This window comes from Coloeus monedula (genome assembly GCF_965178545.1).
Source record: "Coloeus monedula genome assembly, chromosome: Z".
Lineage (NCBI taxonomy): Eukaryota > Metazoa > Chordata > Aves > Passeriformes > Corvidae > Coloeus > Coloeus monedula.
Genome location: NC_138822.1, coordinates 1,098,133 through 1,115,380, shown reverse-complemented (window position 1 = coordinate 1,115,380; position 17,248 = coordinate 1,098,133). Strand labels below are relative to the sequence as shown.

The window sequence follows — 17,248 nt, the reverse complement described above, 5'->3', positions numbered from 1 at the left end:
ACACAAGATTTCCATAAATGTACATCATTACGTAACATTCAACTAAAATGGGCAGAATGCTGGGAATTCCTGTAATACTTTCAGGAAAACTATTAATAAGCCCATTTACTTGCTCAATACCGCAGGACTGAAGAGACAAATTTAAATTCTGGGGTAGGATAATGTATGATAGGTGATGGCTAGCCCATCTCACTACAAACACCACCAAAGACTGTTGCTGTATGAACATAGTTACTTCAGATGTTCAGGGAGGACCAAGAGTTGGACATTTTTTCACGGTTTGTGCTCAAAAATTATGTATGAACTCCTTTATCTCATGGTCTGGCAATAAGAACTGTGTCTTCACTTGTTTTAGTTCCTTAAACCATTCCTCCCTCTCAGAGTAACACCTTCCAGTCAGTTGCTATCTCACCGTCCTGAAAATTAACCAGTCCAGATGCAACAAAGAAAATAACCACACAGATCCTAAGAAAAGAAGGAAAACCAAGGCTGTAATGTTAGCTAACACAAGCCAGGAAATTTAAAGCGGAAATTGAAATTTCAGCCTGAGATAGACGTTTTGGCACAGATATCGCATGATTTTCCTTTAAGTATTGTCAGTCAAGACCCTCGCTCCTGGGACTACACCTTCACAGCACATTCCAAATATACACAACATGCGGAGAGGCTTTGAGAGCTGATGATATTTGCATTTGGACTGACATCTTCTTGTAATATGTTTGACACTGAGCACTTCTGCAACAAAGAACTGAGCCGCTTTCAACCTAAGTCTTTTCCAAAGAATCACGGGCAACTACACAAGAATGAATAAGTGAACAGTTTGCTACAGCAGTGAATGCCTCCGAAAACAGAAAGTTTGCAGGCACCAGATGGAAGAGAACATTATTGCAATTCCTGCATCCCATTGTGTAACAGCCAACAGAGCCGTTAACGCTTTCTGGTGATTTCTAAGCTTTTTAATGTGCTTTCCTTTGAAGGTGGGGGGGGGTTTTTTGTGCCCTGTCAGTCTGCAAGCTAGGTTCAGCTGTCTGGGAAAGAAATTTTATTGGCAAGCTATCAAATAGGGAAAAACACAAAATACAGATGGAAACACTAATGATCATATTACAAAAATCACTAGATGGACACAAAGCTTATGTTATAATGTATGACCTACAGCACAAGTCTTTTGTCCCTCAGATTTCTCTCTCCCATACTAGACACATCTGCCTTTCCACAACTTTGTTGATCACTTATCCGAGAAAAATGTCTTATCTCATGATCACAACGAGTTCTTACACTTTATTGTTTTCCTCTTCAAACAGCAAACTTAAATCTTATTTAGTGCATGGCATTATACCTTCCTCAGAATTCAGAGCAAAATGGTGGTAAGAGATGTTTGAGTCAACTCAAATAACTCATTTTCATTGCTACCACCACAGATCATCATGAGAAAGCCACCCATTAAGTTAAATACTCCCCATTACAGACACCCGTTTATGCCCACAGTGTATTTTCCACTCCCAAGCATTAATGTCCCCTGTGCTCAGGATGTGCTCTCAGTATCTTGCACTCAGTAGAAGTGAGTCTCATTTAAATAAGTCAGTGAGCATGTCCAAGTGCTGCCTGAACTAGTCCCTGGCAAACCAGGGCAGAAAGATTACACAACATTAACAAGCTGAATTCAAGTGAAAAAAACCTGCTCTGTATTAATGATCTATTGTCTTGCTCATTCAGGAAAACACCTGTCTCATATAAATTGACAGAACCAAATTAATTTCTGCTGTAAACCAGAATAGCAATTTTGAAATTGGGGCATTCATAATCTCATTAGTACCAAATTTTAACACTCTGCATTGGCAGCATCATGTTGAATACCACTGCAGTATGAGAAAAGTCTTATGTTATATACATACTTATATATAGACACGTTTTTAAACTATACATATTAAGTCTTGACTCCTACAAGGTAAAAAAGCAGTGTCTCCTCTCTGTGTGTTGGTCTATATGGGGAAAGGTAAGTTATTTTTATGATTCATGAAAAATAATTTCTAACTCTAGAACACATTTCCCAGCACAAGTTCCTAAGTCTCAGTGAACTTTGATGCTCTTTAGTTATATCTAGAAAGGACCTGACCTCAAAATCACACACTGATAACATAATATAAGTCTATAATTTTCTTAAGAAACGTCACATTCTGATCTCAACAAAAAAGCTAAATCGCTTTATTTACAATATTAACACAAACCCAGCAGTGTAAGCTTCTTAATTAATAAGGGTAACAAAAAGGTTTATGGTAAGGAAAACCTTATCATGCAGGGGGAAAAAAAAGTATGAGACTGCATCTTTTTCCAGAGCAGAAAGTCACAACCATTCTTTGTAACAAAGGGGAGAAAAGGATTTTTTCATGTATCTTGAGAGGTCAGAGACAATGAGAATGAGATGGTGTTGGGAAGGAAACAAAACTCACAGTTGGACCTCACAGCTAAAAGGACAATAACCATGAATTTTCCACAAAGCAGCAACATATGGAAGTTTGGCCATTTTGCCTGGTTCTCAGGAAGCCACTCTGAGGCCCTAAATCTGCAATATTCACTCCGAGCCAACACGACCTGTGCGCTGCAGGCGAGCAATCCAAACACACTGAAAGATAATCATATGACACTGCTAAAAACACAGGCACTTGGCCAAAATAAAAGCATTGTTCCAATACAGATGAGCATCATCATCCCCAGAAAATTAGAGCGTAACATTGAACCAGTACAATTTAATTTAAGAGAAACAAAGGCAGGCATATATGCAAGGCTGGAAACATGAAGTGTTTTGAGGTTCACCATTAAAAATAAAATGCTAACACAATTGACCAGATTGTGATTTTGTTTCTGTTGTGGTAAAACAGTATTGACAGTGTAGTGTCTTTCGTCTGCGAGTTAATGTCATTAAGTATTTGAAAATGCATATTTATCTATAAAATTTATCTACACCTGGCACAGTCAGGTTGTTACAAACACACTGGAGATTTGCTTTCAGGAATGCCACGTTAACATTGATCTTTTTATGATATTTAACATCACATTTCAATGCATGTGCTTTTTTTGGAGAAAAATCCTTTTGCAATGTATATACCTCGGTGCTTAAACAACTCTGAACAACTATGACCAGTATGAGCTGCATTCTACTGCATCCTAAAGTATGTCTTGATATTAAAATGCATAAAATTTGGGGAATTTAGACCCCCTCAAATTCTTCATTCCCATCATCCCCAGGCATACAGCATGTGTAGGAAATGTCACAGTGGTATTGTGTTACAACATGCACTAGTTTCAATATATTAAATAACATAAAAGGAAGCCAAGGTGTGGCCAAATGTGCCAACATAAGCACTGTTGACACGGCCATCAGTTCAGGACCTCCTCCATTCATGGCAGCTCATTCTGAACATTTTTTGGAGGAGAAAAGAAGAGGGAGAGAGAGCGGTTGAACAATACAACAAAGGAAAAATGTCTTTTTTCAAAACCGTCTCTCCTATTAAGACCACAGCAGCAATATTTTTTAAATTGGAAACAGAAAAACAGATTTTAATTTCTCACAAGCCTTTCCATTGATAAAACTGCAGAAGCTGAGATCTCCTGATGTTTTGCCCGGCTATCAACACATGCCAAGCATCCAAACATTTGATGGAAGAGTCGCCAAGACTTGTAAAAAATCGTATTAACCCACCAAGCTGAGAGGGGAAGCACACAACCCACGTAGGTGAGTGACTGTGTGGCCTACACATCTCTGATACTGCTGCTGTATATGCAATTACACACAGTTCATCTTCTGTGGGAAGACAACCACAGTTCAAGTCCACTCTGGCACAATTTTTAAAAATTATTTCTTACAATCTCATAATAATGACTTACTGCATAACGAAACCCCACCAGAATGTACATTTATGACAATAAATCAAACTAGAATTATTTAATTAAATTTTAACTTGAAGAATTTTAAAAGTGTAAATACTTTACTCTGATTTTGATCTTGTCTAGATGCTCTAAAAAACCACCACACACATTTTTCAAAACACCTTTCTGGATGTCATGAGAAAATGCACTAAATGGAAACAAAACAACAATACCCCTTCTTAGTATCTAAAACACAGGATCACCAGGATAAAAGGATGAGCTTATAAATAGTTTTGTCACTGGTATTACTGCTCTCTCAAAGTCCAGATTCTGGAAAAATCACCTTCACTTCCCACAGCCTCAGTGCGTGCTCCACAGGAAATGAATGTTTATTTACTGCAGAAGAAAGACATTCTGCTGGAATGACATCATGCCTTCAACCACGGTAACTCCAACTAAACTGTCACATTCACTTACCAAACCTGAATTAGAGCATCTTTTCCTGTGTCTGATGTAGCATTTATTTGCTAATATTAAGTGACAGCTCTGAATACCAAAATGGCAGATAAAAAGTAGAAATCACCCCATGCTAACATCTAAACAGAAAATGAATCACTTTTGGAGGTCACAAAAAGTGGTCCTCCAGCTCTCCCAAAAGCGTCATAATTAGTTTATATACTTGCTTTTGATATATTTCCTAAGATTTGTGGAAAGTTATTAGTGGGTAAAGCAGAACAGCCATCAAAGAATGTGCAAGATAGAGAACTCAGATCAGGGTCCCACCACCCACAACGACAGTCAAGCCAACAGCATGTCATCAAAGCTGTTGGAAACTAAATGTAACTACTGCTAACAAGATTTGCCAGGATTCCAACGCGACACGCAGAAAACGATGCACAAAGGTCTGTGTGTGGGAGACAAAAACTTCCTGTGCCTCCAGAACTTTACAGGAGCAGAAGCATTTGAGCCTCTTCCCTGAAGACTCAGGCATCCCATCAAAGAAGGAGCCCAAAAGCAGGATTGGGACTCAGGTAGCTTCTGTCACCATTCTTCTTTTTCTGAGGGCTCTCCAGCTTGAGGAAGGGGTGTAGTGTCTGCACCAAAGTTTCTTCCAGCCTTGGTATTTCTAAACAATGCCGTTATTTTGCCAAGCATTTCCTTTTATTAACAACAGTTAATAAAATCCACACTGGCATATTTTCCTGCGGTTTAATAAAGGCTAATTCCACTTTCAGATTAATACATTTTTAAGCAAAATCACAAGGATCTTCACTGTGTTTTGCAACACACTTTAGAACTCTTTGGAATAAGTGATTTCTTGATTTATTTTTTACAGGTCTCCATTGGGGTTTCATTTCTGTGACATGACATTTGAAAATGGTGCTGGTACATGAGAACTCCACTGCTCATGAGCTCAAAGCATTCCCTACAATCTGATGTTTTAGGTATGTAATACTTGATTTTCTCCCTCTTTGCTAAGGTACTTCCATTGTTTCCTGCAGTGAGTGCTGGATTCTATTAAAAGTATTTACATTTCTCTCCTTAAGCACTGTTTGCTGGGTTTTCACTTAACCATCCAACAAATACTGTGGTTATGCAAATGTTTACACTGTATTCATCTTATTTATTTTTGCACAGAAAAAAGAAAAAAGACTTGTTCCCAACTGTAAAAATACTGGATGCGTTTAGAGAAAAAATGATTAATATTTGCTAAAAATTGTAATTTTCTATTTGCTACAAACATAGAAGCACAGCTGAACAGCAAATTATGGAATTAGGACGTTTAAGAAAGATGTCAGACTCGTTCCCACATCCCCCATTCAGGCAGATCTTCACTAACACTCATGAACAGCTGCCAGCAAAGGTGGAGCCCACGATACAGCAAACGCATAACTTCGCCAGCGTGTTTGCTGGGGTTCAGCACTCATTTTCCAAAGGCAGTATCAGGTATGAACAGACTCTCAGCATTCCCAACCTGCCCACTCCCGTACAAAGTGGCAATGGCTCCAGCTCCAGGAATGGTTCCATGCTGACTCACTTCTTCTGCAATACCCAGAGGAGCTGAGACAAACCACACACTGAGAATTATTACTCCAAGTTATTGCTTCCCTTGGGCTATTTGAATAACAAAAACAAAAAGAATGCATAAAGTGAATCCAGATTTTCCCATTTTACTCTTTTAGAGTGTAAGCTCTTTGAGGCAGGAGAACTACCTTCACTTTGAATCTTGCACAGTATTTTTTACCTTATCAACAATTCATGCAGTAATGTATGTAACTGTTCTGTCCTTGCCAGAAAAGAAGACACAGTCCCATGTTCACTGATAAAGACCCTGACAGATGTCCTGAGAGGACAGATTTGATTTGGATCAAGAGAGAATACATACTGAAGATTGTTGTTGAATTAGCCAGAACGCTTTATGGTGGTTACACAAGATTTATGCTGTCTGTGGAAAAGTACAGATGACACTCAGCTGGCATGAAGTCAGAGCAGCTCAGAAAGACAACAACTGATTCAATAAAAATTTAACCAGAACAAAATGGCAACTTAAAAATTTTCAAATGGCACCCTTGTGTTTCTATCTGTCCCTTCCTTTGCATCTCAGGCTATTTTTATTCTATTGGAAGAGACTCTAAAAGGTTTATGGCTCTTCAGCTCATATCCAAGGGACTGAATCTGATCTCACTGGTCAGAAGGGCATCCTCAACCAACTTGGCCTAAAATTTATCATCAGTCACATGTCATTAGTAGTTTCTGTTTACCAATCAGGATGTTGAAATGAACATCTTGATTAAACTAAAACCACAAAAACCAGAGGATGATGTACCAGAGGAACAGCATGAATCCTTTTCTAGGAGGATGGCAAATGGACAAATAGGGTCCGCCTAAGACAGGATCCCCCAGGCACCTCGTTAAGATAAACAGCTTGACAACTGAGACAATGCCAAGTATAAAAAGACAGACTTGCTTAAACCGTCTGTAAGTTGCTACTTTACAAAACATAATCCTCAACCAAGTATGAGCTTCACCACCAAAGTGAAATCTCGGCCTCAGTGAAGTCACCTGCACAAATTCCCACAGCTCCCAGGGGCCCAGAGCCACGTTTTGTTGTATGGGGCTCACAGGACAATATGCAGGCACCTACAGCCTGGTTAACCGTGTAGCTTCCCTTGATCACCCCTGAGGAAAAACACACACTTTTAGACTCATCTTCTCTTAGAGGAGACACCTAAAATAGGTCAACTGATTTATACCCAAAAATGCTTTCTTACCTCCTCAGGCTGAAACAAAGATCTAAGTGACAAGCTCTCTATTGCAGATATCTAAAATAAGCAGAAAGAAACCCACATAGAATTTTATTCTTGGTTTTCAGATGAAAACACAACTTGTATAAAATGGAACCAGCACACAATACAGACTGCTCTGTGGAAAAGACCATCTTATGAAGTTATTCATCACTCCTTCACCAGGAAGGCTCCTGATATTTAGATACCAGTCAATGAGAGGGGAAGCTGGAAACATTAACTGTCCATACTGATCAATGAGGTGAAACAAACTCCAAGTAAACTGGTTAGGTTTCCAGTACATCCCATAAGACTAGCACATTTTTGATACTATCATAACTGATAATCGATTTCGTATTTGAATAAAGCTACTTCCGGTTGTTTGTGTATTTTCTTTATTGTATCATTAGATTTCAGTGTCTCTTCAGAGACTGAAAATGAGTAGAACAATATTATTTTTGCCTCTCTGCAGTTTCATCATCCCAACTGTACCCCACTACAACAGGACATATTTATGGTTTATTCTACATCACCCCCTCTCGATGTGCCTTGGGTTCAGTCACCTACACAGGAGTTAAATCCTCACTATGGATAACTTTACCATAACTTCACCCAACTTCAAAAATCTGTCTCTGATCTTCCTCTGAATTTTCACCTTGTCTGCCAATACTAATGTTCTATTTCTAACCTTTGAACTGGATTTCCAGGATGAGGAGAGGAAAATCCTCTGGCCTCTTATGCCCTGGCATATTCCACACTACAGAGTTTTTTTATTTTTGTCAACAATGGCTGTTCCTAACTATGAACGTTGATTACTGAGATCTTAATTTCCGTATTTTTCCTTTCTTACTGTTCCTAGTTAATTATATTATTACAGGCACATGTATCGTATCTACCACACCTTGGGGGAGGTCAGGGAAATATTCCAATAAGATACAAATAACAGAGACAAAATATAGAAAAATCGAGATCATAACAGTAATTCTGGAACTGAAAATTGTGAAATATGCAACTATCAGTCAATGGCCATTTTTTTCCAAAATGAGTTTAATTTCTTATTTAGAGCTTCTTTAAACTCCAAATACATAAAAATAAAATGTATTACATTAAAAAAAAAAGAAAAAGATAAATACTGAATGCATATAGCCATAAGAAACTACCAAGACCACAACTTTTGCTTTTCATCAGAATGTATTTCAATAACTTACTCAAACACATTGCAGTAATTCCATAATACCATATGATTTATGGGTACAACATGTATTAAAACTAAAAAAATAAACCAAAACCCAACACCTATTTAAATAACAGATTGTTATTAGAGTGGTATTGGTCTCTAGCATTCACTATCTGTGAAAAAGAACATGCATCTTACACAGGAACTACTGTGCTGAAGAAAATGTAACCCCTCTACAGTCACCATTTTCATCTTTCTTAGTGCTAAACACACAGCTTTACTTTACATATCCATAGCAAATTTCATTTTCCTACTTGATAGATTAAATAACTTTAACAGTCTGGTTACCCTTCAGTTCAATGAAGAATGTAAATTTGACACCATCTCTATTAGGCACTGAATATTTGGGAGAAAAAAATAATTCTTTTTTTATGGTCTTTTACCTTCCATAATTTTCTAAGACCTTTCTCTTGCTTCACTCCTCATCTTTACTGCTCCTACACGACAGGTACAAAGGCTCCTTCTCAAAGAGGCTCCTTCCAACCTGCACATTACTGTGGTTCAAAACAAAGAAATCTTTCAAACTATCTCAAGGACTAATCACTTCAGTATCCTGATAAATCACAAAGCTTGGCCTGGAATCTTATTTCAGGTTATTATTTATTATAATATTGTGGTGTATTTAAGACTCCATTTCAGTATGTTAGAGACTCTGAAGTCTGTTCTATGACATTTTCTATAACTGACACCCTCTTTCCAGAAGAAGGACTCAATAGCTTTTTACAGATGTTCTTTTAAAATGCACTCTGTAATGAAGACTTGATTCATTATTTAAAAAAAAAAAAAGGTCACAGTCATCAAAAGCAATTTTCAATATAAACAGTAATCTGCTGTTACAAGTCAGGACTGAAATATACAAACACTGTTGTTAGTGACAATTAAATAACAACCCCTGAAGCACTGATATCAGCCTTCTTTTTACAATACCAGAATTCAATATAAGGGAAAACTTGAAAAATGCTTCAGCTATTCGTTAAATGACTTAGATATCTATCCTTCTTTAAAATGCAGCTGAAACCTGTGAGTGAGCTCAAAAATCAGTAGAAATGACTGTATCACAGACTAATAGCACAATTGTTTTAAGTGCCATTTCCTTCAGAAACCAGGCCAAAAGAATACTCATTTCAGACCAGAAAAGTCTTAAATGTACCAGAGTCTCTGTGGGGGGAAAAAAAGCAATCAGAGTGCTGATGAAAAAAGGAAAGGAATTGCAGAAAAAGGTAACTGCAAAGTATACCACATCCACCTATTCAATAGCTAATAACACACAGAATACATTGCTTTCAGTCTATTATAATCCAAGATTTATTTTCTTATTTATGGTAACAACATAACAAGGGAGGGAATCCCTGTCATTTATATCCTGATTAGTCAATAATCTGGAGGTCTAATGCAGACTCAAACAAGCAAATAATTATTCAGATCAGTCCAACCAGAGTTTAATGAACAGTTTTAATTTTCTGGAAGAAAGATGTTTATTCTCCTTCAGGAGCACCAAGGCCATTTCATTGCCCGCCACCAGTTTCAAAGAATTGCTCAGTCTCTTAAGTCAGTTCCACAGTAGAAAAGTAGCCACTGAGTATAAAAGTCTTATTCAATAAATATCACTTCAAATGAATATTAACCTCAAAGTTTCCTTAATTCTTTTAACGAACATTTACCTCTAAGATAAATAAATCTTGCCGTTTAATCTTTTTCCAAACACACACACAAAAAAAATTTCCTTAACGTTAGTGAATCAACATGCTAAGAAATATTGTCCTATGAGGATAACACCTACATAAAGGATGCTGGAATCTTTTCCATTTCTTCCCAATTTTCATCACCAATACAGATGTACACCTCAATGAGGTGTATTAATTAATTTTCCTATTAACTGTAGGATAACTAATTAAAAGCCACTGATAACTTCAGATCTGAAGTCTTGCTGGAAGGACTAACTAGCATAGTGCTTTTTGATTTTATTGTTTATTTTATAAACACTAAAGTTTAAAAATCTGTACTTACTTCAACATGTGCAAATAACGTTGGTTCAGTGTTATCATTGTTTTTCTCCTCAAGGTCTGGTGGGATGTGTCTATTTCTTACTTGGAAGTGTGTCTTACTAAGATAACCATCACCAAGGTCCTGTGTTCAGAAAAAGAGAAAGAAAGAAAGAAATTTTCTGTAACCAAAATGGTAAATGCCTTCACTGTTCTAGAAAATAAACAGAGCATGGTATTTAGGCACAGGCTCCAAGTCTTTTTATAGGTACCGATGACTGCAGTGCTCCTCAGCACCTTCTCACAGATAGTTTACACCAGTTCTTGGTGTTGAAGGAAGTCAAAGACCTGAGCAGCAAAAATAAAGTTTAATACAGCTATTAATGGAATAAGACGACTGCTCCCTGGGGATCAGGATAAGTGCCAAAGAACAGAAAGGCAGTGCACCAAGGTGATGAAGAGACAAGGAGTTATTAATGATTCTAACCTATTTCAATGCATTCACGCCAGGATTAACTTCCCAGCTCTTGCAAGGATGGTTTGGTTTTGCTGTTTCCCCCTCTAACTTTACAAAGTTCTGAAAACAAAACAAAGCAAAACCACTTCAGAATTTATGTATGCAGAGTCACAACTTGTTTCCTTCTCTTGATCACCTCTGAGGTCAAATGTAAGAGAAAACAGATGAAGCTGTGCCTTCTCCAGTTCCCATTTTATCATTCTGCTTCCCAGGCCACAGAGTCCACGGCTGTAAAGGGCCCTTGTACAATTCCAGAGTGGCAGAAGAAAGGTTTAGGAGCTTTCCTGCATTACTGGCCTGTCTACCTGCACATTTTATTTTTTCTTAATTAGAAGCAAGAGGAGAGAAAACATTTAATAACAGGTACACTCTGAAAGGGAGAAAGCATGTACAGAACAGAAAGAACAGTAGTTGCATGTCGAGAATTTATTTCTCACAGGAAACAAATAAATTGGGGGTTTATTAGCTGTTTCATTACATTTTATTTTAGACAAACAGAGAGCATATGCACAACATCTGATGAAAAAGGATTCTATTCAAAACAGTCTTGCTACAAAATTCATTAACGTAGCATTAAATTACTTGACAAGACTGAAAATTTAACTATGATTTAAGTCTTTGGTTAATCTGTCATTGCTGACAGTTTATGCCATTTATTTTGACCTTTAAACCATCACAGGTTTTATACTGACACACTAGATCTCTCTTTCCAAAGACACTGTAGATTATACGTACCTCCAAAATCTACTATGAGCTACCTGTTTACTTTGTTCTGATCATGTTTCACTCATAAAGGAAAAGGATAATGCTCTCTACATGTATTTTTTCCATTGATTTTAAAGCATGAACAACACCATAGGCAATTACATTGCTCACAACATCTCCTACTGCATGTCTTATTTTTCAATAAGATCTCATTAAGAGCATGAACCCACCAAATTTTCTGCAGGTCCTGGCTGCAGAGCCAAGTACAGCCTGTGCATGGAGGAATCCAGTGTGCAGAGAATGGCGAAAGAAAAACCAAGCCTAAACTGGTGACAGAAAATCCATTTCTTTCACTCTCAACCCCCTCTGAAGTGTCTACTTGCTCCTCTCAACTATCTCCTCGTGGAGCTTCCCAACAGTGTCAGCAGGAGTAAAGATACCTGCAGAGGTATTTGTCCCACTAAGAGCAGCAGAGGAAGCACTGCAGCCACCCAGAGAGGTGAAATGCCCCACAGCACAGCAAGCTTTGCCAGAGCAGTGTTGGACAGAGCCTCCAGCCCCCTGAACCGGTTCTTCCCCCCAAAGGAGTGTAGTCAATCTTCACAGCCTTCACGTTCTGTGAGCGCCATGAAAAAACACGGATGGATGGATGGATGGATGGATGGATGGATGGATGGATGGATGGATGGAGACCTGGAGCCAGCAGTCTCTGTGTTTCATAGCTGTGTGTCAGGGGAGGCAGGAAGGAGGAGCATCCCTCCCGTTGCACATGGCAGTGTTTTGGACTCTGTACACTTCTATAACCCTATCAATCAAAGCTTTAGCCAGAGCCTTGATCCCACGAATGTGCAAAGGGAATCCCTTCCTACTGCAGCTGTATCATAAGCAAAAGGGAACTAGTGCAGCTTTCGGTGTGATTACCTGGATTAACCTCACTAAATATGAAACAAACAAAAAGCAAGAGAGAAAACAGGGACTCGTTTGCTTTAATAAAATCTCAATTGCCACAGCAAGATTTAACTACCCATCCCTAATGGCACCACCCAAGCTCAACTCCACCAGCTCCTGCAGTAGAGGTGCTCCTGGCTTTTTTACAGCTTTCTTCCGGTGGAAAAAAAAACCCAAACCAAGAAAACACATTATAAAAATAACATCATTTAGAACATTTCACTTACAGCTATAAATACAGGGTTCTGCCTGGGCCATGTGAGCTTGTGCACCAAGAGCCAGCTCCACGAGAACAATGAGTATTTCATCATCTAAATTTAATCTCCACAGAAAACACGGGAACACAGGAACACAGTTCTACCAGCCTGGTTCACTTGTGTGGTCTCACTGCTATCAATGGGCCTATTCACGTGCATCAGGAATGAGGAATGGGATCCAAGTGCATTACATCAGCAAAATTAAGAGTGCCCCAAACTACCCACAACACATATACTGGTTAAAAAAAAAAAGGCAAAAAGACAATGAGACATCTTGTTGAGGAAAACCCTTCTTCCCAGACTCCACACTATAAACGGATGGTCTCCATGGCCAGGTTTTTATCACACACTGAAATCACAGAGTCGCCAACTCGGCCCATTAAAAAAAGAAAACAACATCTTAGAATTTTTTTATATGAGAACAAAAATCTATCCCATTCTGCTATTTTCAGAAAAGCTTCTTATTTCACAGAAAGTTCAGACTTTGACCCATGTATTAAATTCCCAGTAGAGGCTCAGAGCATCTTTCTTTGTTGAATAAATCCTCACAAATATAGCCTTGGACTGAAATCTAAAGTTTCAAATGGTTTTCTGTAAGAAAGGGTGCATTGTAACACTTGGCTAATATTTGCACTCCTTTAAAAACTCCTAAACAGAACAAATCTAAGTCCAAGGTTCTCCTTCTTACTGAAATTCTGATTGTCTGTGAAGAAAGGGTTACAAATACAAATGTACAACTACATACATAAAAATGATGGCATACACTGGAAAAAGCATGACTTTACTCCCCAAAATTCATGAAAGCATGGGAAACCACTAATGCCACTAAACTCTAACAAAAAAAATTTCTACAATAGAAAGAATACACAGAAAAGAGAACATGAAAACCTACATGCTGGAGAAAGCCAGCATGTATCAATGTCTTCATATACTCTAACAATACATTTTTATATACTGTATTAATACATATTTATACACTATAATACATATACTGGCTAATTAGTGTACCTATACCCATATTAGTTTGACCTTATCCTGAGCAAACTAACAGAAGTCATACAGAATTCAGTAGATGAAAAAATATGTACAGTAAACACATTTTTCTTAAAGAAAACAGAATTTGTCAGTGTAATTTCAAAAGACATGTTTGGCTGATAAACATACAAGTTGGAACAATACACACTCAGAATTCCCTAAGATCCCTGTTGATTCCGCAAGTGAAGATTAAAAAAAATTAAAATAATCCCACACTTATCTGACTCATCCTATATGATGAAAATTTATTCATTCACAGATCTCAAATGTAACTTAAAAAATGGGGAAATCATCATGAAAGAAGTGATTCTAATGGGGTCCTTTGAGACTACTCTTAGCCCTGTGCTATTTAAAATTTTGATTAATGACCTAGAAACAATATGTAATTATTATTGTAGAGGTTTGAAAGTTATGGAGAAGCAGCAAATAATGAGAACTGATCATTAATAGTGGCAGATACTTCTGGTTGCTGTATGCAACTGGCAGGCATTGTAATGAAAATACTAAGCCAAGGATCTAGAATAAAGGCTATGTGCTATTTCAGCCTAAAGGGTTAAAGTGAGCCTTGGGTATAAAACCACGAGCAATTGCCCAGAGTAGGAGGGCTTGAATTTCACATTCACTTTCACATTCGTGGTCTGGTCCTGCCCACAGCTGAAAAAGGGTTTTGATAGCTTGGCCAGGATTCAGAGACCCACAAGCCTATTCAACACATGCACTGGCCTAAACCCTCATGTCAACACACCTATGCACTATCATGGTCTCAGACCTGCTGTGTGAAAAATTTGTTTCATGTGTCGTTAAAGGATGTTCCAGCTTGTGGTGGTTGTCAACAGCCCAAAAAGAGCATCAAGGGTCTCTAAAAGTTAACACTCTGGTTGCTTTACCTTGCTAGTTCTCCACTCCCAGCCATCTCCTATCTGCTGTGAATGTTTAACAAAGTCTTCACAGTACTGCTTGAATCTTTTCTCCTCCAAAAAGAAGTCTTCTTCACCTGCCATGCTGCAGGATACCTGCAGAGTAAACTGAATGTTAGTGCTGGCAGATAAAAAGAACACCAAAAAATTTCACTAATTTATAGCAACTGAATAGTAAAGTAACAAAGCATAGAGAAAAAAAAACTATTGCTTTAAAAAAAGCAAAGACTTTTCTTCAATTCCATTAGAGAATCATGGATATGGCAGAAGAGCTGAGGCTGGAAGTGACCTTTGGAGGTTGTCTGGTCCATTCCCCCTGGTCACAGCAGTGTCAACTGCAGCAGGTTGCTGGGGATTGTTTCCATTTGGGTTTTGATTATCTCCAAGGATGGAGATGCCACAGCATCTCTAGGGAACCTGTTTCAGAGCTCAATTACCATAGCAGTGAATATTTTTTCCTCTGTTTAGCTGGAAACATTTACCTATCAGTTTCTGCTTGTTGCCTCTTGCGCTGTCACTGCACAGTACTGAAGAAAGTCTGGCTCCATTTCTTTATTCCCTCCCATCACGTATTTATGGACATTCAGAAGATCCCACTGACCTTCCTTTTCTCCAGGCTGATTCATCCCACCTCTCTCAGCCTTGCCTCGTGTAACACCCTTAGTTGAGGCAAAAAAGCACCTTTGGGGCTCTTTGCTGGACTGGTTCCAGTATGGTGGTGTCTTCCTTATACTGGGGAGCCCAGAGCTGCACTTTTAACATGTATTTCCTTCATAGTGCTGCACAGCTCCCTGTGGCCCAAAAATATGGCTTCAAAACCTTCCCTATCCCTCAAAGTGTTTTCTCCCAAGGTTTTAAAGATAAAATTTTTCTCAGAGAATTTATTTATTTTTACTTGCACCCCTGTCCCCTCGTCCATTTCAATGAGGATGTGTCATAAACAGAGCTGGTTTAATGTGTTTGTGGACATCAGGCAGCACTGCAGCACCACAAACAAATCACTGAATCACAGCATGGTTTGGGATGGAAGCAACCTTAAAGCTCATCTTTGTCCCATGGGCAGGGACACCTTCCACTACCCCAGGCTGCTCCAAGCCCCATCCAACCAGGCTTTAGACACATCCAGGGGCAGCCACAGCTTCTCTGGGCACCCTGTGCCAGGGTCTGCCCACCCTCAGAGGGAACAATTCCTTCCCATTATCTACTCTAAACCTACTCTTTCAGTTTAAAGCCATTCTCCTTTTCCTGTCAGTGGCTATCACAATAATAACCTGTAACCATTACAACCAGATCACACCTGTCCTTAACAAGAAATGCAAGTGACACAGCACCTCATGCAATGCTCATTATTTTTCAGTATCTGACCCTGAGTCACATCACCATCCTGTCTACCCACGACAAAAATTATTTTTTAGCACTTGAAACACTTTACTTCCAACAGCAGTTAATCCAAGGCTCTGCTGCTCTGTGCCTCTTGGATGCCAGTAAACAGGAAAAGCAGAAAACAGACAGTGCAGGTGCCTCTGCAATTCCCCAAGTGCCCCAGCCCTGATGATGGGCTGCAAACCACCTTTAGTGGAAAACGTGAGGAGTGCACAGCTCCCACACAGGGTTGAAGCAGAGCTGCGTGCTTCTGGAAATCGGCAGCTGCAAAGAATCCCAGCACACCTGGGGTTGGAAGGCACCTCTGGAGCTCACCCAGCCCAAGCCCCTGCCCAGCCCCAGGCAGGGTCCCCTGGAGCAGTGGCACAGGAACGTGTCCAGCTGGCCTGGGGATGTCTCCAGAGAGGGACACTCCAGGCCCTCCCTGGGCAGCTGTTCCAGGCCTCTGCCCCTCCATGGACACAAGCTCTTCCTCCTGCTGGGGTGGAACTCGGTGTGGTTTATTTTATGGCCACTGCTCCCCACCCTGTCCCTGGCAGCACGGAACAGAGCCTGACACCATCCTCTGGCAGCCTCGGAGGTGTTTGTATGGATTGGCGGCATTCCCTCTCAGTGTTCCCTTCTCCAGACTCCGTGAAAGAGCCACGAGCGGACCCGCACGGGCCCGTCCCGCTCGGACACGGGCCCGGCCGGCTGCCGGAGGCCAAGCGAGCCCCGCACAGCTTTTTCCTTCTCCTCCTCTCCTCGGTCTTCCCGGCCCCGGCGGACAGGTTCGGGGAGAGCGGGAGGGACCAGCCCCGCTCGCCGCCCCTCACGTACCGTGCGCTCCTCCTCCTTTTCCTTTTCCTCCTCTTTTTCCTCCTCCTCCTCCTCCTCCTCCTCCCGCCGCTCCGGGCGCGCGCCCGCCCCGCGCCGCTGCGCATGCGCGGCCCCCGCGGCCGGCGGCGCGCGCCGGGGAAGGAGCGGGGGCCGGCTGCGCGTGCGCGCGGGGCGTGGTGGGGCGGGAATGGGGGCTGAGGGAAGGGGGGGGCGGGACGAGAGGGATGAGGGAATGGAGGAGTGAGGGAATGAGGGAATGAAGAACTGAGGGAATGAGGAGTGAGGGGATGAGAATGA

At 40.1% G+C, this 17,248-nt stretch overlaps 1 protein-coding gene across 1 annotated transcript in view; it reads right to left on the bottom strand.

Annotated features, from left to right (window-relative positions):
* ATG10 (autophagy related 10) overlaps positions 1 to 16,995 on the bottom strand; it is a gene marked incomplete at its 3' end in the record, with an annotated part of 64,373 nt that extends 47,378 nt beyond the window's left edge. The window contains exons 1-3 of the mRNA XM_082301130.1: positions 16,952 to 16,995; positions 14,720 to 14,845; positions 10,396 to 10,515 (exon numbers count right to left, since the gene is read on the bottom strand). Coding sequence (XP_082157256.1) covers positions 10,396 to 10,515; positions 14,720 to 14,833 — 234 coding nt within the window. The 5' untranslated portion in view covers positions 14,834 to 14,845; positions 16,952 to 16,995. The remainder of the gene's footprint in view (positions 1 to 10,395; positions 10,516 to 14,719; positions 14,846 to 16,951) is intronic.
* Between the last annotated feature and the right edge of the window lie 253 nt (positions 16,996 to 17,248).